The sequence below is a fragment of the Doryrhamphus excisus genome, chromosome 20 (genome assembly GCF_030265055.1).
Source record: "Doryrhamphus excisus isolate RoL2022-K1 chromosome 20, RoL_Dexc_1.0, whole genome shotgun sequence".
Taxonomy (NCBI): Eukaryota; Metazoa; Chordata; class Actinopteri; order Syngnathiformes; family Syngnathidae; genus Doryrhamphus; species Doryrhamphus excisus.
In genome coordinates, this window is record NC_080485.1 from 7752147 (window position 1) to 7776705 (window position 24559).

General features: G+C 40.1%; 1 protein-coding gene across 2 annotated transcripts in view; it reads left to right on the top strand.

Moving 5' to 3' along the window:
• The first annotated feature begins 392 nt into the window (after window positions 1-392).
• Window positions 393-24559, top strand: part of macrod2 (mono-ADP ribosylhydrolase 2) — a 437400-nt gene continuing 413233 nt past the window's right edge. For both annotated transcript variants that reach the window (XM_058058340.1, XM_058058339.1), the window contains exons 1-3: window positions 393-592; window positions 4263-4367; window positions 4984-5091. In XM_058058340.1, coding sequence (XP_057914323.1) covers window positions 556-592; window positions 4263-4367; window positions 4984-5091 — 250 coding nt within the window. In that variant the 5' untranslated portion in view covers window positions 393-555. The remainder of the gene's footprint in view (window positions 593-4262; window positions 4368-4983; window positions 5092-24559) is intronic.

The following is a 24559-nucleotide window of genomic DNA, read 5'->3' on the forward strand; positions in this document are numbered from 1 at the left end:
CACTGGAAACACAGTATTACTTGTTTAAAATCATCATATCCTGTACACTAAAAAAGTACATTAAATGTATAATTTCACAAATATCACTGGTGTTATATTGGTATATTTAAATTAATGAAAAATAACAATAAACTAATAAAATACCTATTTTTAATTTGTATTTTTGCGTATTCTACGCTTTAAGTGAATATCAACCCAGCAGTCTTTGCAGAACCCCTCAAACCAGAAGCCGGACTACCGGAAACAACCTACCAGGCTTGTCTAGGGCGGAGACATTTTTTTAATTGACTCAAAAATTCAACGAATCAAAACCCCACTTCCCTGTACGTAGCAGCCAATCACAATGCTGTATTTCGTACCCATAATTTACACCGCATTCATGGTAGGTTGAGCCGAGTGAGGTCTATAGAAATTTGACAGCTTCACAGGTGAGAGAAGCGGCTAAAGGCTGTCATATTTTACATTTCTCTTTTATTGCACGGAACACTATTCACTGTGAGCCTGGGGTTGCCACAGTCAAAAAACAACCACCCGAAGAATAATCATTCCGGAAGCATGAGCAAAAAGAAAAAGGATTGGAAGACTGAAAAAGGTAAGGCTTGTTTTGAGGGTGGAATGGGAATATCCTGCTCTTTATTGCAGCCAGACAAGCATGGATTCTTATTATGCATTGACACTGGTAGACACTCTTGCAGCCTGCGAAACTACTTTCCATCTCGTTCCTAATTCCACACATCCAAGTGGACACGTGAGGATGCTGCGTCTGCATGGTCACACGTAATGCGTGTTTTGCATTGACAGTCACGCTGTCCTGTTGCCCCCAGGGTACTTGTTATTTAGCTTTGGAACCAAGGTGCCAATTTCTTTGTCATTCACCTGTCGGAGTCACGCCATGGTGGACTTGCACGTCGAACCTGGCTCTCCTAGCAAACACAGTCCACATGTGCGAACAGCACAGCAAGAATAGCTTCTTTTAGTAATTGCAAAAAAAATACTATGTATTGTCAGTGCCTCCCACGAATGTACAAACATCTATTGTGCTAACACAATGACAAAAAGGCAGCATGCAATCGTGGATGTAATTGCTATATGCCTCCCCCCCCCTTAGATGTTTAAACTAGTCAGACGTGCAAGTGCAATTCGTGGCTAATCATTGCTGGTTTACTAGCAATACTTTACGGTGTTTGAATAAGCAAACATAAATTAAAAAATATATATTGATTTTTATGTGTTGATCATATCTTTTACACGCACACCTCCAGCATTTTTCTGTCAGTTGTGTTTGGAAGTACTTGATGTTTGTGACCTCGTTTTACGTAGTTGTATTATTATTTTTTAATCTGGTAATTATTTATCATTCAGGAAACAGCATGGAACTGACATCAAAGTAAATCAGATTTCATTTTTTTTCTTTTTCTGATACTATCTCATACATTTTTACTACACCCATTTAGCCCAGTACTAACTCCTATTATTTTCTTATTGATTTCTGATTATTATATTTGTATAAAATTAGCAGTATTGTTTTACTGATTATTCCTTGTATGCCATATAGAGCATACAAAAGAGAATACCGATCACAGTTAACCATATCCTCTCACTTGTTATAAATAAAGTTTTAAAACTGAAGCTACAATCCATTTGAGCGATTGAACTTTACACCAGCCTGGTAGTGTTGGTGTATATGTGTACATTGGTGAAGAGACCATTAAGGAGAACATGCGCTTCTGTAAATATTTGCTTTCACCCCCAAAGCATATTATATTATCCTGTAATCATAAAACTAAGATGTTTTATTGTGTGCATATTGTGGTTCATGTTTTCTTCTCATTCAATCTCAGCCAAGACTGACAACCAAGACCTTCAGTCCCGGCTAGTATAGACAATTTTGATTGATTTTTATATAGCTATGAACATGGAACCTACCTAAAGAAAGATTAGACTGTCATCAGAAATAAAAGTTAGTTTTTACCTTTTTCCCTTCTTTAGTAATCAGCAGGAGAACATGGGTAAGTCTCAGGAAAATATCAGTTCCCAGCAAGAAAAGTGATGAAAACAGCTTTTTGTATAAAGATACATATCAAGCATAACTTTCACTTTGACACAAATGTTTTCATTTTGTGACAGCTCAAATATCTAAACAACTAGACCACAACATAAACAATACAAAAAAGATTGTTTTATATAAAAATAAAAATGTATTTACAAATATAACCCCGGAGTGGTTAGCATGTTGGCCACACAGTCAGGAGATTGGGAAGACGTGGATTTGAATATCCGTTGGGCATCTCTGTATGGAGTTTGCATGTTGTCCCCGTGCATGCATGGCTTTTCTCCGGGTACTCCGGTTTCCTCCCACATTCCAAAAACATGCTAGGTTAATTGGCGACTCCAAATTGTCCATAGGTATGAATGTGAGTGTGAATGGTTGTTTGTCTATATGTGGCCTGTGATTGGCTGGCGACAAGTCCAGGGTGTACCCCGCCTCTCGCCTGAAGTCAGGTGGGATAGGCTCCAGCATACCCCTGCGATCCTCGTGAGGATAAGTGGTAGAAAATGAATGAATGCATATCTTCTGCACGCTACACTCCATGCTCTCTTACGGCCTCCTTCCTGTGGAGTGTATTTTCACATGCAAAAAAATCCATGTCGAGCTCTTATCAAATGCAATTCTGCCACGTTGTGACCGTTTTTATGGCTTAAAGGGGGCGCATTATGCTAATTTTCGGCCCTTCGTATTGAGTTGTGGACTCCTATAGAGCAGCTACAAACAATAACCCACACAGTAAGGTTTCTATATCTTCCACAATCTGCACCTTTTCCATTTGTATTTCCTTGGATTTCCAAAATGTTTGGATTTATTCCACCCATGGCGTGCCTCCACTCTGCTGTCTTTGGTCCCACTCAGTTTGTACAGCTAATAGTTTGTACAGCTTGTACCCGGGCACATCCTTATAAGGAAGTCTGGCTCACTGTAATGTCACAGTAAGCCAGTGTCAGGGAAAAAAAAACTGTCTGAAACCAAGCGTTCAGAGCCATTCCAAACTTCTTTCAAACTTCTATCTGAAACTTTGGCAGTGGTTTAATGTGACAATACAACATTCAACAATACTTACAGGTCAGAAAAGTGGAAAAAGCATAACGGGTTCCCTTTAAACGGTGACCTCTTGTAGTGTGCAGTTACATCATCACATATTTTTGTCTCTTGCACAAAGAAAACCCATAAAACAAATACACATTCTTATTTGGGATTGAGCATTTGGTTTTATACTGACTTATAAATACGTATTTGGTATTGAATAAGTTAAGTGTGCAGGAGTAGTGGGTACATGACTTCAGGTCAAATATCTGAACGACTGTGAAAAGGCTGGAAACCATTCCTTCATTCATTCATTTTCTACTGCTTTTCCTCACAAGGGACGCGGGGGTGCTGGAGCCTATCCCAGCTGTCTTCAGGCGAGAGGCGGGGTACACCCTGGACTGGTCGCCAGCCAATCGCAGGGCACATATAGACAAACAACCATTCACACTCACATTCATACCTATAGACAATTTGGAGTTGCCAATTAACCTAGCATGTTTTTGGAATGTGGAGAACCTGGAGTACCTGGAGAAAACCCACGCATGCACGGGGAGAACATGCAAACTCCACACAGAGATGGTCAAGGGTGGAATTGAACCCTGGTCTCCTAGCTGTGAGGTCTGCGCGCTAACCACTCGCCCGCCGTGCCGCCCGCTGGGAACCGAAAAGTTGATATTTGGATAAACAGACACAAATAGGTACACAAGGGAGCTGAATGCTTAACAGGTGTCCAGAACAGGAATCAATGATTAATTGATTTATACTGTTTTCCTCATAGTCATTCGAGCAATTTATAGTCTCATTATATTCTTTATGGAATAGTTTCAAACCCGAATAGTTTGACCCGAATTTGATACATTTTCAAAACAAAATATTCTCCAAAGACCTTAAAGGGGGGAGTGAAGGCAAAAAAAATCTCTTTTTAAAACCTTTTGCTTTGGGGGGAAAAAAAACCTTATATTCTGTACATTTTTATTATTTCAAAGAACTGTTGAAATAAGCTGGGCTGCCACTCAACCAGAGTCCTTGTGCTCAAATGGGTGGTCCTTACCAATTCTTGGATATTGCTAGACAGAAAATCAATAGTATGAACTGTTGTCATTGTCACAGTACAACACAGCACAATACAGCATGTCTCTATTCTTGCTATAATGTTGTTTATTGTTTTCTTCTTCAACAGAGAGACTTCTCCAAATGGACCGCGAGGAGAGACGCAAGGAGGGCTATCGTCGTCAAGATTATATAAGTTTGGACAAGATTCCAACCTGGAGAGAAGAAAACTATGGTAAGAGAAGACACATTTGTACTACACAATTGTACTTAATTGGACCGATAGCGCTATTTGTAGTTTAATATGTTACTGACCGGGCGGCGAGTGGTTAGCGCGCAGACCTCACAGCTAGGAGACCAGGGTTCAATTCCACCCTCGGGCATCTCTGTGTGGAGTTTGCATGTTCTCCCCGTGCATGCGTGGGTTTTCTCCGGGTACTCCGGTTTCCTCCCACATTCCAAAAACATGCTAGGTTAATTGGCAACTCCAAATCGTCCATAGATATGAATGTGAGTGTGAATGGTTGTTTGTCTATATGTGCCCTGTGATTGGCTGGCGACCAGTCCAGGGTGTACCCCGCCTCTCGCCCGAAGACAGCTGGGATAGGCTCCAGCACCCCCGCGACCCTTGTGAGGAAAAGCGGTAGAAAATGAATGAATGAATGAATGTTACTGACCTTTGAACCCAGCGACCAACACATTAAGTAGTTCATTGTCCAACATGCAAGAAAGCTGATACAAAAATCTAACTTCATTGCCAATCAGTTGTGGAACCTGCACACCATACTCTGTGACAGAAATACTGCAGTACATTGTGAATACTATCATGAAATGTCTATTTTCAATTTTAGCTGAAGAAGAAGGGAGGCTTGAAACAAGCGGAGGAGGGCTGAGCGATAAAGTATCTCTCTACAAAGGAGACATTACCGTCCTGGAGTTGGATGCCATTGTCAATGCTGGTAGGTAGTGTGCCCTTTGACCTTAGTAGGAAGTGTTGATGCTCCTCAGTGCTTGAAGATGCTTGATTTATTGTGGTGCCCTTCGCTCCCTTCTACTGTTCAGAAATTAGAAGCGGGTTCGTGGTGTACATTCGGCAGCAGTGTGATTTATCCTTCTAGTACAGATGCTATCACTATGATGGCATAACTTTGTCTTGCGTTTACAGTTGTATGGAAATGAATTATGTTTGATTTTGCTAAAAGCCCTTCTGCTGTGTGTGTGTCAGAATTGCAATGGAGAGTGCACTGTTGGTATTACAGTACTGGGAGTGAAAGAGCTTAGCAGGAAATGGTTAGGTAATGCCAGGTGAGCCAAAACATTATTTGTTGTATTGTGTTCAGTATACTGTATAATGTTATGTAATTTTCTTCAGGGTCTCTGCTCACAACCTACACGGTGTGTCAGAGTTGCAAAAGACTGCTCTACTTCTCCCTTCTGCGGTGAATACTTTTTAAAATATACAGTAGTTATGTATAACCACATTAAGGCCACCATTCCTGTCTTTCTTAACCTCCTTATTCAGTGTTTGCAAACACACACACTCCCATTAGAGTCTGTAAAGTAGTGTGTATGTTGTGTGAAATGAGTGCTCTATAATTTATGCTAAATTAATAGACGTGAAAAACAGACTGCTCTGTTGGATGAGGCTAATGAATTTAATCTACTATGTAAATAGCTACCCTGAGGACTTGGTGACATAACATTCTGAATCATTGTCATCTTTGCCATGCACACAAATATGTGTATTTGTACACCTAATAGCCCCCTGACACATGCCTAAACGGCCGTTGCCTTCATTTGCTGTTCATGCGTGTGCTGTGCTGCAGTTGTTATAGACATATATATAGTCATTCCTTGCTACATTGCATTTGGAGCATGTCTCCCTCACTCTATCGTTAGTTTTCAAAAAATAATTCATAAATGGCCAAGGCCTATTAGACAACACATATTGAAAGAAAAGTTATATGTAGTAGTCTGGTCACTAGGTGTCAGTAATGTTACACTGATGAGACATTACATTACGTTACATTACCATAACACTGCATGGATAGAGTGAAGAAGGGTTCTCCTCTCATTCTGTGTGGAAGTGGTAAGGTTTTGACTTCTTACTGTTTTGTTTTTTGTCCCCACCCCCTTTGAAACAATGACTTAAGTTTGTAATAAATAAATTGTGGAAGCAAACTAGTTGGCTCGGTAGCTTGCTATGCTAGCGACTGCCATGTCGTATGTCTTTGCAGTGATCTTGTAGCTTGTGTAATGTGGTGTGAACAAAGAAAATAGGAGTGTAAAGGTGACTATTGGGTGATATTTCATGCCCGTATGGCCGTAATAATGTTACAAACTGTATACATAAAGTCATAAACATGTTTTTTTTATGCTCTAACTACGAACATATTTTTGCGGGAATTCACTTATTGCGGTTGGTTCTGGAACTAATTAACTTTCACATTGCAACTACTGTTCAGCCTGCTTTTGTTGGTTTGCTATGAAGAACCACTGAAACAAAATGCCTGACAGAGTGAGTTGAATGATCTTGTGCCTGCTGAAGCACTTTGTGAATAATAGCCAGTGTTTATACCAACTAAACGACTTCATTCTTTTTTTAATTAACTTTGTGGCACGATCACACAGCAGTTAGCGCTGCTGCATCACAGCAAGGTTGACCCTGCAGAAATTTTAGCTGCAGAATCGATAATAAACATTTTTTCTAACCCTTTTAATTTTTCATAGCATTATTTTATCCTAACCTACAGTTTACAATGTTTTGAAAGTCATACAGGATATACTGTATAGAGGCAACAGTATAGTGGAAGAAAATGTATGCAGTGGTATATTGGTTGGCGTCCACTCTGGTTAGCGTGTGTTTCGGTTAAATTATGTCTATACCAAATGTGTCATTATTTTGTGCATGTAAAACTATAAAATACAAAACTAGAAGATGTTTTGTGTTAACATTTTTGGCTTTCTTTAACTCATTTGTTGGATTTACATGATTTCTTTTGGGAAAATTGTATTCGGATAACTTCTGTTTTGGTCAGTCGTATCCAGTGGGCCGAATTAATGACGCTAACCAAGGTTCCACTGTATTAGTAAAACAGCGGTGTAATGTGGATTCCAAAGTTGAAATGTCTACAATTTTATGAGCCCTTGCGGTCCCACTGTTATAATGGCTGCCTACAGAGCTTTTGTGGGTGTCTGTGTGCTTTATGTTCTATGTTAAAGTTTAATTATTAGGCTCATTGGGTTTTTAATGCTTCCTTAATTCTATTTGGCTGCCGGTTCTACCGAAGCTGGGTAAATGGTGAAAGCCATAAGACAATATCAAGAAATGTGTCGGCAGTCTAACTCTGAAGAGACTCTGTCCCAACTGTTATTGTAGTCTGCTTCTTAACCCCCGTTATTTTGTATTTGTTAATTGAGAAGTGGTATTATATCATTCTACAGTGGAACCTTGGTTTTCTTGTTTCTTGTTCATCTGTTCCAAATAGGCAGAACTCATGTTAATAACTAATGTAAATCCAATGAATCAGTTCCAGACACCCAAAAATATGAACGCACAACACATTTTATAGAGAATAATCATATATATATATATACTATAATTAATTATAGTTTGTTAAGGAGAAAATAATGTGAAATACACATACAAAACCAATGAAATATATTACTGAACATTTAAAGCCACTTGTCGTGGAACAGGTAAGGAGGAAGATGGAGGAGCCACGTGGATGCTGTTTCACTCTAGTTCAGTTGCCTTCAACTGCTTTAGCAATGGAGTCCACCACCACCCTTCAGTGATAAGCGGCTAAACTAATTGCGGAAATTTTTAATCTCAAACTTCTCAAATATCCTAGATTTCAAGGGACTGTTTGCAACACAAAGTAAACTGCCCTCTCTTTGTGGCATGCTGTTCTCTAGCAGATATCTGCAGCGGTGTGTCGGACGAACAGCACGTTAAGTCTCTACTCAATGTCCTTCACCTGCCGCTCAAGCTTGAAAAAGTCAGTCATATACATGGCATGCACCTTGTGGCCACGTGGTAAGCGAATAACACAGACAAGTATGCTGGTGTGTTCATGGACATTGGGTCATTACAATTTTAATTTCTTTTTTTGCGAACGCAAAGCGCCACGGGCCATTGAAATCTGCTCCACATCCCACTGTTGGGTCGTGACCGACCAGTTGAGAATCACTGTATCTAGTCCATGACACACTCAACTTTAAAGAGTGGATGGACTATTATATTATATTATATTATATTATATTATATTATATTATATTATATTATATTATATTATATTATATTATATTATATTATATTATATTATATTATATTATATTATATTATATTATATTATATTATATTATATTATATTATATTCTTGCAGGCAGCACGGCGGGCGAGTGGTTAGCACGCAGACCTCACAGCTAGGAGACCAGGGTTCAATTCCACCCTCGGCCATCTCTGTGTGGAGTTTGCATGTTCTCCCCCGTTTCTCCGGGTGCTCCGGTTTCCTCCCACATTCCAAAAACATGCTAGGTTAATTGGCAACTGCAAATTGTCCATAGGTATGAATGCTGAAAGTGAATGGAATGGAAAGTGTGAATGGTTGTTTGTCTATTTTTTTTAATAAAAACTTCTACTTAATATATTTGATCTGCTTGAGAGACATGAGATGCTGTTTTTATTGTGACCGTCAGACACCTAAAACAATTTAAACCCCACTGGATGTGTCGCAAAATGTTGTCATTCAGTTTTTACAAAATAATTTTTCGAGAAGGCAATTTAGTGTGTGCTGGGAATCTGGCTCTGGATGCTATAGAGAACCTGCAGGGGATAAAATGAGTTTAGGAAAGGTAATTGGTATTCAGTTCCACTGCATTTTTCATACTGCACTCATCAGAGGCTTAATTTTGGTGACCCTCATATACAAGGACATCATGATACATTGAAGATTGAGTTTTATCACTTTTTTGACACTTCATCAGAATGGCTTATCTTTATGGTCATTTTTTAATCATGTACCTTAAATAGGCCGACATGCCCCTGTCTACTCGCAAGTGATTACAATTTGATCAGGTAACATATAACATAGTTGTTAGCTGATTTGCTTAAGTCTAGTCAATAAAACGTATTTCCTTTTATTCTCCCTTTCTACTCTGTGAAAGTAAACTATTAAATGTAATTTGCATTATTTCACATTCGAACATGATTGTATATTCTTAGTTGATGATGATGGTTCTCTTACTTGATTAGGACACGCTTAAGAATGGTTGCACATTCTGTGACAAGGCCTCATACTGTAAAATGTAAAAGGGCTTAAGGGTCGGACATGCCCTGTCCCATTATGTTCAGATTCACTATTTCAGTCAAACTTCAAGCGTTCATTATTTCCACGGTTAATGTGCACAGCCAGTTTGCCAGTTTTTTGGTCCTGTCCAGCCATTGGGGTCCAGCCAGGACATGTCCTTACATGCTAAACAGATTTGCTCTGCCAGGGGAAAGTGTAAGCGACACCCTCCCTGTTATGTGGAGTATTCATTCATTTTCACTTATCCTCACGAGGGTCGCAGGGTGTGCTGGAACCTATCCCAGCTGTTTTCAGCAGTACACCCTGGACTGGTCGCCAGCCAATCACAGGGCACATATAGACAAACAACCATCCACACTCACATTCATACCTATGGACAATTTGGAGTCACCAATTAACCTAGCATGTTTTTGAAATGTGGGATGAAAACCGACACATGCACGGGGAGAACCTGCAAACTCCACACAGAGATGGCCGAGGGTGGAATTGAACTAGGGTCTCCTAGCTGTGAGGCCTGCGCGGTTGCCATGCAGCCTTTTTAGAGTATTGTTTGGCTTTATTTTATGTTATTTGTTATGCATATTTGGAGTGGTCTGACCAGAGCAGGAGGGGATAGAAAATAAGAAAAAAGAAAATAGAAGGGGTGGTGCGGGGACAATACAAAGACAGACAAGAACAACAGCAACAACAACAATGACAATAGCAGAACAACAGAAACAAACAGGACTACATCAGCAACTGTCAACGATGGTTATAAAGGATCACAATGGAGAGAAGTATTCAACAACCTTAGTGATATTACTGAAATGAAACAGTCAAACATATTAGTGGTAATAGTAATGAAACTATTAACGATTATACTAAACAGAATGACAATAACACACAATTGTAATAACTACAGTAAACCTCGGATATATCGGAAATTCGCTCACAACGGACAGATAAAAAAGAACCAATTTTTCTGTAATGCATTTCCAATAAAAATTAATTGCATATATCAGATTTTTTATAACGGATTTCGCCTATTTCGGACAAAATCTCCAGTCCCGTTCCAATGCATTTCCATTAAATTTCCCTCGCCGAATCGTGACAGGCCGCTATACGACGTAATTTGCAGCGTTTGCAGCGTTGCCTGCGCGTCCAGGTACATTGGAAACATAGTTAAGGAAGTGCCTTTTTATAACGGATTAAATCCGATTTACGCATATACCGGATATAAATCCGATATATGCGTTTTCCGGTATATAACGGATTTCGCTTATATCGGACAAAACCAGTGGGAACAATTGAATCCGATATATCCGAGGTTTACTGTATAAGCTTACTGCGGACATCATCATGACTGTAATAAAACCAATAGCAGAGAATATATGAAAGGAGAGGGGCTGCCTCCTACCACCCAGCAAACCCTGCTCCACCGACACAGGATCTCCCTGCCCAGGAGGGTGGAGGAGGCAAGGCTCCTCCACCCCATGGAGGCCCAGGCGGCAGAGATGGAACACCGAGTGCCCATCTCCACAGAGCCAACCCCCCTGTAAATTGCATGTAAAATTACACGTTGCTTAAGACGGATGGAGACAGGAGCTGGTCATTGGTTCCACCTGCGGGGATTTAACCATTGCCACAGTGGAGCAGCATCAAAACAGGATGTCCGCTGATGTTGTGTGACATCCACATCTGAGTTACGGTATCGTTTGGTTCATCGTATCGTAACGGATACATGCATTGTTGCACCCCTGTTGTCTATCACCTAGTTTATTCACGTTCTTGTGTCCAGAACTCCAAAGTTATACAGTGACTCCTGTCTTAATGCTTGAATGATTGCCACATACAATCACAAACTTGCGATTGTTGCACTGTAACACAATGAATGAAGATCAATGCCTCTGTCGTCACAAAACTTGCTGCTCTGTTGAACAGTGAAATGACCCTGGTGAAGTGCCGCATTGGGTCCTGTTGTTGTAGGTCCAGTTAATCGTGTCAGTGTTGAGAGATACAGCGTACACAAGGGGTTTTCTTTTCTATCTGCCTGGAAATGGAAACTGAGGTAAAACATCAGCTGCCGTGTTTCCCCTTAAGATTTCAGCCTTATCTCAGTCCTCCTATGTGGTTTCCATTTGCTCATGGAAACAGCCAAGTTTGCCGTATATGATTGAATATTTGAAGCTTTATCAGTGTAAAATATTTGAAGGAATATTACAAATATGTCAATCACCCTGTTTTATTTAAATTGCAGTGAAATACACTGCGATTTGCTGGGATAGAGACCACGCCTATCTCCTGAAGTCAGCTGGGATAGTCTCCAGCATACCCCCGCTACCCTAATGAGGATAAGTGGTATAGAACATGGATGGTTGGATGGCCTTTTGGACCAACCAGTTCTGGGCATGTGTGTGTATAAGAGATCCGTCCTTCAATTTATTTTCTATGCCGCTTAATATAGGAGGCTATGCTGGAGCCTTTAAGGGACTGCACACAGACAAGTTCCCAAACATGACCTCGGAAGTGAACACAAGAAACCGGTGCAAAATTATATACTGTGTTGCACAGTTGCTTTTGTTCTAGCCACCTTTAGATCCTTCAAGCCGCGTCCTTAAAAAGTGATCTTTTAGGTCAAATAATCTTGTTGCGGAAACCTGCAAATAAGTCCAAAACTCTTACAACTGAGTTTGACCACCATGTCATATGTGCATGTTTGGTTGTCTGTGTTTATCAAATATCTGCCAAACTAAGTTGCGCAAAATATCACTTTCATATACGTAATTATGTGGTCAGCGTGTGTGCTGCTTGCTTGCAATTCCAGAAATATTCAGCATAGCTTGGACTGCTAATGGTCCATGACCTTATTCAGCGCTGGGACAAATGGCCTTGCTCTCTTTGCTATAGTCATGCATTTTGTAACTCTGCTTACTTACTCTGTCAAACACTCTTAGAACTGGACACACACAGAAGGTGAAACTAATGCTTGAGGATGCTTTGTCAGTACCCATAAAAAGACCAGAAATTCAGGGCCCGCATCCCCAGTAGATAGACGTCTCAAGTCATTGTTGTGAGTGTAGGGGGTTTTCTTCCTGTTTTCCTCTCACAAGAAACAAATATGAAGAACACCCGGCTTTATTCTGTACATAAGCTGGGTCCCATCCATAAGATAAGTGTGAGTTATGTATTCAGACAGGGGGCACAGCTGTTTATAATAGTGGAAAGTCTCTCCTCAACTTCTTTTTTTTGTATGATTTGTGCATGGTATTGTATAATTTAGTGTGAAGCTAGAATGGAAATTATACTTTATTGTTTCTTTTAATTTGCACAGGGGAAGCAAAACCCATAATTTTGATGCTCTGTATGTCCTTGATATGTAAACATTTTGAGTATTAATATATGTTAATACATGAGTAGGTACTAAAATTTGACTCATTAAAACCCCAGACAAAAAGAGGAACTCGTGTGTTAAGAATGGTATTCTTAAACAATATTTAAATGTACATTTATCACCCAAATGAATTATTTTGAAAGTGTTTTTGCAGAGCAAAAATGCCTGCATTCTCCACTGCAGCTGTGTCAATGGAATCAGTGCTAGGTCAACTCTTCACCTGTAGGGGTCACTGTGGTCCCACCTATCGTTGACATGCCGAATGTGGGGAAGCTGGTTTGTCAAAAGGGGAAGGCTGAGATGGTTCTGCAATTCAACTGGATAAATCCTTTTTTTTTTTGCTCTCCGTCACAGATGTTCCATAAGAAGTATTTTAGGTGATAAATGGAATGTTCGAGGCATCTTGTAGATTGTCAGCACCGGTTTATTTCCAGCAGTCTAGAAAATATGCAATATTCTGCTGTTTGGTTTGTAATAAAATCAACCTGGGAAACAGCTGCCGATTTAGCAGCCCAGCATAAGCCTTGTCATGTTAGAAATCTCTGCATAGGAAGTGACACTTTTGTGTATGTCCGAGAGTGTATTTTCTCAGATAGCAGGATGGGGACAAGTCAAGTGAAACATGCGAGGCAAGGGTGAAGAAGACGGTTTGTTAAATCAGGCCCTGAGGCCCTGAATGAATACATGCTCATTCCTCAGTCAGTGCACTGTTTAAGGTTATTTCATTGGTCTTTGTCCATTTCTCTGTTTTGTCAGAGAAGTGATGGTGACTGGAAATGTTCATTTTTATCGCATAAAGGAATCCACTAAGATGTTGTGTAAAAACAACCAGCAAAATAAAAAAAAAAACATTCTTGTGAGAACATTTTAACCAAGGACAATGTTTGAAATTATTCTGAGCATGTCTGGTCTTGCTTTAGAGGAGTATATGTTTCACACATGGGGCTTTGAAATTTGTAGTGTTAACAATTGAAGGCTTTCATGGGCTGTTGGAACGCATTTCAAGAGAACATTAATTGTCCCTGAACTTTCAAATGTTTATTATTCCAAAGTAATAAATACCTTAGTATTAATACCTTACTATAAGTGCAGAAAAACTGCACTTTTTTTGAATTTAGAATTTTTGCCATCATCCACATTAACACACGTCTTTCCCTTTTCTGTGCATTCTAAATATTGAAAAAAAATACCCTAGCATGCAGCGGCTAAGAACCATGCACCATCTACCTACTATTCCGCCTATAAAGCCCACTAAAAAAACCTCTAACAAGGTTATTATTGTTTCATATACATGCTGTGAATATGTACCAACAGGTATATTCATAATAACATGTTATACTGACAGAATTTTGCCGTATTTTGGTCATTTTTTCCATTACCAGAACATTCCAGGGTCCACTGATGTCACAAAGCCCATAGCAACGAATGCTACATCCATTTGCAATGATAGCTACTTTTGGTTTGGACAAATGTGAAGCCCGCACTTCTTTGATTGTTGTTGTGGGGTCTTTTGTGACCTCTTCAATGAGTCGTCACTGTGCTCTTGAGGTAATTTGGGTCGGCCGGCCACTCCTGAGAAGGTTAACCCCCTGTTCCATGTTTTGACCATTTGTGGACAATGGCTCTCACTGTGGTTTGCTGGAGTCTCAAAGCTTTATAAATGGCTTTATAACCTTTTACACTTGAGCTCAAGTGTGATAACCACATGTTTTAATAGGATATATTTATTTAACGATCTGAAACATTTAAGTGTGACATACATGCAAACACTTTTTCACACCATTGTAAATTAAGAGTGACAAGCTGCAACATACCGTCAATGCAATGTAGCATCCTGACATAGACATGCAGAGTCTGATGCTCATTTTAAACATTATTGGAGACCTTAGGCCGAGTGCAGTCCTCAATTCCAACACGGTATCCTTAAACTGACGCACACATTTCTCCGTCTCTATCCACTGTCCACACCACCAACAACCATACTTCCTTATCACTGTTGCCAGATGGGAAATGAGAAATTATTACCAGAAGGTTAAAAATATTACATTTTGAGGAAAATTATTGTACATAACCAATTTGTTGTTGCTCAGAACCATCTTCTACAGTAAAACAGTGAAACACCAACCTTGTATAGTATAGCTTATAATGCAGGGGTGGGGAAACTACGGCCTGGGGGCCAATTGCAGCACACCAAGTGTTTGAATATGGCCCGCCTGTTCTTTCCAAAGTATTTAATTTAAACTCAACATAAAACCTGGTATCATGGCTTGAGCCAACCTTTTGATGGTTGAAGTAGCTGTTTTATTTTCGTTATTTGATGTGGTCTGTTGTTTACAAAGTGCTCCTGAAAAAATGGACACAATTACATAATAATAATACATTTCATTTATAACACACTTTACATCAAATAAATGATCTCAAAGTGCACATTTAGCAGATTGCATGACACTTTTACAGATACAATATAGTCTGCCCCCCCCCCCCCCCCGCCAACTTTGTTAAATCAATGTGGCCCCATAGTCAAAAAGTTTGCCCACCCCTGTTATAATGCAATTTTACCTTGTAAAAAAGAACTGTTGGAAAACATGTAGGATGAGCTGCTGCACTGAACTAGCCTACCTTAGCGAGAAACTGTTAGTCGCCTCTTCATCCTCCAGCAGTGGGCCAGACGGTAGATATTTGATTATTTGTTTCATATATATATCATATATATTTGTTTCATGAAATGTGACACATCCACCTGCGATCATTCTGTTACGTTGTTTTGTTTTGATCAGGTTCCTTTTCGAAAAAAATGCGGGTGCATGATGTCTTTGAATGGGGTAGCACCAGAGCATCCAAAACAAAAAGTTCACTGAACACCTTTTCCCCTTTTAAAGTTGAGAGGTGCCAGAATTCATCCACATCCATTGCTCTTTGTGATGTTTTTGGAGGTCTGAATCCTGCATGTTATTTAACGGAGGCCGTTGCTCCAAGAATATATGTAACAGGAGATCATTAATGTCAGATTGTTACTTAATTTCTCTGCATGCAACATGAATAAAACTCACAGCTCACCCTGAACTCCATCAGGGTGGCATCACTTTCACACCCAGGTACTTCATATTGAGTGGCATTATTGAGATTGATCTGACTCAGTGGAGTGCATGCATAGTCTCATTTAATAAAGGTCAGCAAGGGATCTCTGTAGGCTTCAGACATTTGGCTCCTCAATTAAGTAATCACCACTTTTTCACTCTGAAAGTACTGATTTATGTCTGTAAACTTTGGCATCTCCCATTCCAAGAAGTAGTAATACAGTACATCTGGAGTGAGTCGTCATTACGGGCATGAAAACGACGATGCTCAAGTTGCTCTCGAGATCTAAGCAAATTACAGGTAGAAATTTAATCTCGATTTCCCTGTATCACTCAAGTTTACATGTGTGAGCCAGGAGGGCCGGCTACAATGATGCAATATGTTACTGTGACAAACTGACCTTTTAATTGAACACGCGTTATCTATTAATGAAAAAGCCCCCCTGCCAATGCAATGAAAGCCAGTAATCACCAGCTGTTCTCTGGGTCTTTTTGACTTCACATTTGTTGTCCTCGTGGATGCTAAGCGGTGACTGGACATTTTGATGAAATGGATTTCCCTCTGTTGACACAAGTGATTGTGTGGTTACTGTAGGGCTTAGGGAATGTAGAGTCATTATAGATAAAGTGCTTCCTTCTGTTGAATGGTAATAGAAAGACATCAATGTTCTTCTGGCTATGATAAACAGGACCACGGCTGAGAGAGGTCTAGGCGATATGACTCAATTAGGCTTGATGGGCTTATAATTTTGAATCATCTTCCTGCTTACAAGTCAGTATTTTAATGTAACTGCCTTTGGGCTAATGGATACAAAAGGACTCTATCGTTTTCAATAGCCATAGAATATTTGGACTAATTTATATGAAATGATCTGATTTTCTGAAGGTCGCATTGTCTGGTTTTATTACCGGTATATCATCAGGGTTACATCCGGAAAACAGGCAGATGTGGCGTACTAAATTCCTCAGACGAACAAAGCCATTTGAGGTTGACAAGATGTTGGGCTGGATTGTGTTTGCATAACACACAAGTGGGGAATTTTCAATAAGAGGAGAGAAAGATGAGATTGAAAAGTGCCCCTGAGTGAAGAGGTGGTTAATGCAGTGGGGGTTCAAAGGTTCGCTTAGATAGAGTAGCTACGTATCGACAAGCTGATGATTGCTGTGATGTACAGAAGGAGAGCCAGCAAGACCTGACTCTGAAGTTCTGCAACAAACTGCATTTGTTGAACCTCGCACAGCTGTGGCACTATAATGGGATGATGGCTTCTGCCATTAGCATGATGAAACGCACAAATAAGTGACTTAAGTGAAACCCACTGAGGGGTTGCAATTCAGTTGGCCTTTGATGCCTCAGTTGGCTATGAAAACAATTTAATCTTTCTAATAGAATCTTGGTTCCCCCGTCCATGCACAAACAAAGCAGATTAAGGTTCCAATAAGTCGAACACTACACAGCCTTTGTGATGGATCAGAATTCCCCAGTGCTGTGCAGTCAGGGCCAGCAAAGTCTTCTCTGCAGGCCTAACCACGACAAGAAGCACTGAATTATTATAAGCTTCAATTATTATCTTTATTTTATAGTGTGTTGCTTTTAATATACAGTCGTACCTCATTTATAGTGGTTAATTTTTTCAAGAACTGACTGCAATAAATGAATTGCTGCGATATAGGATTTAATGTTAATAAATTTAATATTTTCGTTGTTAGAGCATACAAAGCCCATAAATCTGTTTATTAGAGCCTGTAGTCACCTGTGTAGTAATTTTATTCTCATGTTGTTCTTTATTTACAACACATTGCTCAGCTCTTATGCTGCAGGGACTCAAGACGGCCGCTAGCAAGGTAACCGGTTTGCCTCAAATGTATTTTTCCAAACTTAAGAATCCAAAACAGGGCTCGACAATAACGATGTACCGATGGCCCGGGGCAAGTTAAAACTAAATTTGGGCAAGTAAATCCAATCAGTGATATTCCCGTCGGGCAAGTGCACTTTGGCATGCCATACTGACAAGAGTTTTTTTTTTAAACGGTTCTTGTTGGGTGTTGGTAAAACACGGACTGCGTAATTCCGGTGGTAATTTGCAAACCAATCCTTGCAAATCTTGAAATGGACCAATCAGAATCGTGTATTTAGACCGCGGTCCGTAGTCCACAGTCCGCGTTTTACCCACACCCGTTCTTGTTCGCGATCAACCAGTCAGCGATCTTTTGACTACGAAAACATCTATCATGGCGTCCCTGCCAACATGGTCTAATTCTTCAACATCTTCTGAAGGAAAACAGCAAAAAGTGATGAACCAGTAAACAAGTATTTTATTAGCGGCAGCAAATCAAATGATGGCACAGTTGAGTGAATCACATTGCTGTGACAATTTGAAGTGGTCACAATGAAACACCACCCATTAGATCCAATACCAAGTGCTGATTTTGCACAAGCTACAAAATCTAGCGCTTCCATTTCTCTGTGTATTTTTCTCACCTTTGCTTCACAAATTATTGTTTGATCATTGAGCATTTTTTTCTGGATTAAAAACACTTTACTAGTACACAAATGGGTCTATTCAATAATGTTCCATTGTGGTGCACAACTTATAAATATCACTGCTTACTACGACTACGATGTGTAAGGTAGTATGGCATTCCATGTTAACATACGTTTCAGATATTTCTTCAAATACAATGCATCAGTACTATTATCTGATGAATTATCAGCATGTTCGGGCAAGTAGTTCTCACCTTAAGGATTCCCTATGGGCAAATAATTTTTGTTTTTAATGTAGAGCCCTGCAAAACCTTCCCACTCCACATGGAACCTTTTTCATGTTGAATATGCCATGGCTGACTTCGCGACTTCATGTAATGTAATGTCATGTCTTAATGTTTTGTGTACTTACTGCCACCTAGTGGCTGGATTACATCACATCACTTGTATTTTAATATGTTTATTTGTTGAGGGAGTGATAATTGAACTGTGATATTTCAAAGGACAACCGTATGTGTGTGTTTATATTTTTTGTCCAATCGGATTTCAACTTCTTTGTGTTGCCATATCAATGTGATCTGCCCGGGGCCTTCAGAATGGGGAGCTCCGGTCCATGTCACATACACGCTATTAGCAATGGGGCTGTTTCTTTAACCAATCAGATCTCAGATTTCACTTTAAAATATCCCAGCAACAGGAAAAAAAAAACGTCTCAAATGACTTAAATTAAGGTAAAGTTTTCCAATAATAGAATATTACGTTGTCTACACAGTGTCACTCTATAGTCTAAACTGTATCTGGGTCGCTGCTTTATTATGTTCTGCATGATTGTGAAGCTAATTATATCTCAGGTGGCTAAAACTGTTGTAAATAGTCAGCTCATATTTAGTGTCTTCCTCGCAATCCAATTTTTGAGCCCTGGAGATACCATCCATCATTGTCTTCCTGCCTGGAGCAGGTGTCTTTGTAAGAGTATAATTTGGAGAAGATAGACGAAGGACTGTTTAAAAAAAAAAAAACAACAACACAAACTTTTCGTTATAGACAGAAGACAATATGTAGACTGTTTATTTATAGTTCTGCTCTGAAAGCAGCCAGGTGAGTATAGAGAAGATGAAAAGAGAGCGATAGGAGGACGTTATGACAGAGACTTGGATGTGAGTGTATTGTGTACTCTCAACAAATGTAATTTCCCATGTTGCACTTGTCTCCCACCAGTCACATTGGGTTAGGGCTAGGCATTTTTGTTGATAAAACACCTCCGACTGCAATTCTTATCTTGTCTATGTGGGGGTCTTGTTTCATTCTATAAGCTTTTGTATGATCAGAAGCAGGAGTAATTTAATGGGAAATACTTTATATTCAATAATAACACTACTGAAAAAGTATTTATTGCAAGAGGAGATTTGGCTCATTTATTTACACATTTCCCACTTCAAGGTAGCGTTCCCCCCTGCCGCCGGGACCACAGCAAGAGTCCACCCGGTGGAGAAAAAGCACCAGATAGCGGCACTCCCTCGATATTACTAAACGAGCAATTTGGCAGTTTATAGCTACCTCTCAGCGTAACCTGCATGTTTTATAGATGAGAAGAATCTCACTGTCAGAGAATGAAAGCTCTCTCAGGATGGCCCCTTAATAGCGTCTAAGTAAAATTAGACAAGGGTTTATGGGTATTTATCATTGTGCAATACAACAACTTTCTTTCATAGCCCGAAAGGATGTGCATCAGAGTTTGAGAGAACTGTAAAGCTTTTATGTCATTAGCCAACATGTCACATTGATCAGAGAGTCGGTGGAATGGTTTGGTGTTTTGCTATTTAGAAAGCAATAACGTGAGTGCACCAACATCAAGTAATGGCTACTAGTGTCTGCAAACTCATATTTTTCCCCTCAGAACTTTTAATGATTTTCTTCTTTTATGTTCATGATGGGCAGCCTATATGCCTTTCGTGCTATTTATTGATTTAGTCAACCCTCACTTGACATGTTGTCTGTGATAAGCTACCAAAGCTAACACTGTATTTTTTAAATGCAAATGTTATTTTCTGTTTGCAAACGTGTAACGAATTTTATTCTTTCATTCATTCATGTTCTACCGCTTTTTCCTCACGAGAGTCGCAGGGGTGCTGTCTTTGGGCGAGAGGCGGGGTACACCCTGGACTGGTCGCCAGCCAATCACAGGGCACATATAGACAAACAACCATTCACACTCACATTCATACCTATGGATAATTTAGAGTCACCAATTAACCGAGTATGTTTTTGGAATGTGGGATGAAACCAGAGTACCCGGAGGAAACTCACACATGCACGGGGAGAACATGCAAACTCCACACGGAGATGGCCGAGGGTGGGATTGAACTCGGGTCTCCTAGCTGTGAGGCCTGCGTGCTAACCACTCGGTTGCCACGCAGCCTTTTTGGAGTATTGTTTGGCTTTATTTTATGTTATTTGTTATGCATATTTGGAGTGGTCTGACCAGAGCAGGAGGGGATAGAAAAGAAGAAAAAAGAAAATAGAGGGGGTGATACAGGGGAAATACAAAGACGGACAAGAACAACAGCAACAACAACAATGACAATAGCAGAACAACAGAAACAAACATCAGCAACTGGAATTCGAGGGTGGAATCGAACCCTGGTGTAATGAATATTAAATTATATAAATTTTTGCTGTCACTGTGAATGGAAATGGTAGATACATTGTTTACATAGAGATTATAGGAACACAAATGGAATGCTGTCTTTTGGTGTATGTTGGAAAATATGAGGTTATCCGTGGGTTAGTATGTCGACTAAGGTAAGCAATTAGGCCTCATCATTTTTTAATTACTAGACTGCTCCACTTGTGACTGTAAAAATGGGATTACTGCAGTTACGTCAAATAAATTGTCAAGACATCGCCTGCAAAAAGTCCTAATAGATTAAATGTAATAGTTGTGCTACATGTCACTGAGATGTTAAAGACCAGCTTTTTACTTGTCTCACAGACAGGTGTGAGTGGAAGGGCTGACATGCCGCTTTGATTTACAACAGAACTGCTATGCTTCATTTTGCCTTAAACGCCCGGGGCAATTAAGCAAACACACAGCCCGACCTGCCACATCATAGTAACTCTATATCCCTTTTCACATTACCCTTCAATTTCTCAACACCTTCGCAGAAGTTAGCTCCTCAGGGTTTTGACCCAGCAGTGTAGGTCGTCACTGTGAAGCATGCAGAGAGAGAGAGAGAGAGATTCTTATCGGCGCTGTTTTCCTCTCCAAGCCTACCTCCAGTGCCAGCCCCTCAAATGGTGAGCGATGACTACTCTGAAACTTAATATCAGTGATATCATCAAGGTACTTCTTCACTGCTCTCTCAGGGTTGAGAGGGGTCTTTAGAAAAGAAGCGTCCGACACTTTGCTGACGGAGGGTGCCTCCAGGAAGTGTTGATCAGTCTGGTGCCATTAAGGAGGCTGTAATACAAGACTAAAAGGCTGACCGGCGGGCAGGCAGGCACTGACGAAGTCACTATGTTTACATTCAGTAAAATTGTTACTTGAATTAGATTAGAAACAGACTATATGTAAACTTGCATGTATACACTTTGGCAAAAATGACAATGGGTCAATTTGAATATTTTGGATTAATAACTGAAGTTATTTTTAGGCTTTGATATGCAATGCGATCTCAAGACGAGTGATCCAATCCCGATCAATGGTTCGGATATTAAGTAAAACCTAAATCTCCTGGCATCATGTTAAAGGAATTCAGTTTATGTCCTCCTTATTAGTTCATTAGCAACATGGTATCCAACAATGATATTACTCTGCTTCTGCTATGAGTATATTCATAAAGTTTGCATGAGAGTGAATTAATTTGATCACTGAGTGCATGGCTATTGCTCTGATTATAAACATTCCTCCAATTGATTATTTCAGGTCGAGCAACTACATATATACACCAAAACACATAGTAAACTACATCCCAAAGTCTCAACTGGTAAACAGGAGCTGTTCTGATTGATTGTGATAAAGTAAGAGATAGTGTGTCCAATTTGCAATGTGGTTATCAATTTATCACAGCAGAACCGCGTAATAAAATAATCAATGTGCCGTGTCACTAAAGTCGATATTCAACTTCTCAAAGCTCTCAATTTAGGTTTCAATTTATCAGCTTGATCTGACAGTGAAGTCAATATGACATCCTTTGTGCCTGTGTCCTAAGATTACAATCATGTCACCTTTTTATGTTTGTCTCTCGCCACTAAAGATCATTATTTGGTCAGTTTAGGAAAATGGGTTTGTGCAGTGTGTAGGCTGAACGTTAAAAAGACAAACAAACAAACAAAAAACACCTGTTGTTGCAGATAAGTAAGCAGTAAATACGACTACTTATTATTGAGAAAATATAACTGAAGAACTAAACAAAATGGAAAGTCCAACAAATATTTGTGTTTGAATGCTCATGTATTTTTAACAGAAGGACCGTTAAGTACCAAGCAAGTGGATTTTTGGACACAGGGCATTAAACATGTAGCTTTTATGTGCTTGCCTAAACCACTCCTTGAACTGAGAGCCGTCTGCTTTTCTCCGATAGCGAGCCTCTGCTCCCTCTTCGCCTGGCACATCCTGACATTAGTGTTCTTTTCACTCCTGAGCTGGTTTCATTAGCTGGCTTGAATAGTGAAATTTCAGGACTCTGATGAACTGTGACATGGGTGGCCAAGGTTTTCTTTCAGACAGTACAGGGTCTGGATTTGTGGAACTAAGCTTCTGCCGGTCCAGTTGGATTCTGGCTACACCAGATTACCACCTTTTCAGTAGAATGTTATTGACTGTAGTAGAACTATATTTTGAAAATAAATAAGTGTAATCTCTCAATTCTTTAACATTGTTCTAGAAAGATAGTGAGGTACTACATAGATGGTGGTTTAATGTGGCTGAAAATCAAGAACATCAAAACGATGAGTGTGTGAAATGTGTCATTGAGTAAATAGAAAGCAACATTTGGATTGCTTCTGTCTATTTCTTTTATCGTCGACAAATGTCATACAGTAGTACGTGTTGTGGATGGAGTGGCCCATTGTGGTGATGCAGCTCTGGTACGGGCAGGACTATTTCATGGACAACAAACACAGGTGCATTTTATTGATTGCATTCTGAATGCACAGCGATAACGTGATGAGAGACCCATTGTTGTACCATTCATCCCCCCCGACCATCATGTTTACATGATAATGCATAGCCCCATGTTGTACACACTACCCAGTTCTTGCATGGCCAGCATACTCACCCAATGATTATGTTTGAGAGGCTCAGGATTAGTATACACAGTATTTTGAGGCAAATGGTGGTCCGACTTGCCAGATTGTTTTTTGTTCAGTCCCTCAATGTCAACATTTCTCAGAGTTCTATATTTCGGATTAGACTTTGACTCATGTCTCAACAAGGATAGTCACCAGTATCGATGATGGCGATTCCACCCCTTTCTTCTGAACAAAATTCATTAATTCATTCATTTTCTACTGCTTTTCCTCACGAGGGTCGCGGGGGGTGCTGGAGCCTATCCCAGCTGTCTTCGAGCAAGAGGCGGGGTACACTCTGGACTGGTTGCCAGCCAATCACAGGGCACATATAGACAAACAACCATTCACACTCACATTCATTCCTATGGACAATTTGGAGTCGGCAATTAACCTAGCATGTTTTTGGAATGTGGGAGGAAACCTGGAGAAAACCCACGCATGCACGGGGAGAACATGCAAACTCCACACAGAGATGGCCGAGGGCGGAATTGAACCCTGGTCTCCTAGCTGTGAGGTCTGCGCGCTAACCACTCGCCCACCGTGCTGCCCCTGAACAAAATGAAACAGGAATTTAAAGACATATGGTCTATGTGACGGATGTGAGACATGGCCGATTGTTCGCTGCTTCAGTGCTCTTGTTTGGATTTCTTCTTGTCACCAAATACACCTAGACAGTGGGAAACAGTAGGGGGGCTTAGCTCTCCAAAACAGATGGTTGAAATCTGTTTAACTCCCTGAGACCACTCTTTACTTTCCAAGGTACCCTAAGTGGTATTGTGTTTACAGAAAGCTTGTGACATTAGGGTCAAACTGAGTGTTTGCAAATGCTGTGCTACTTTGAGGTAGACACACACACACACACCTATTGCCACACATGGTGATGGAAGGCAC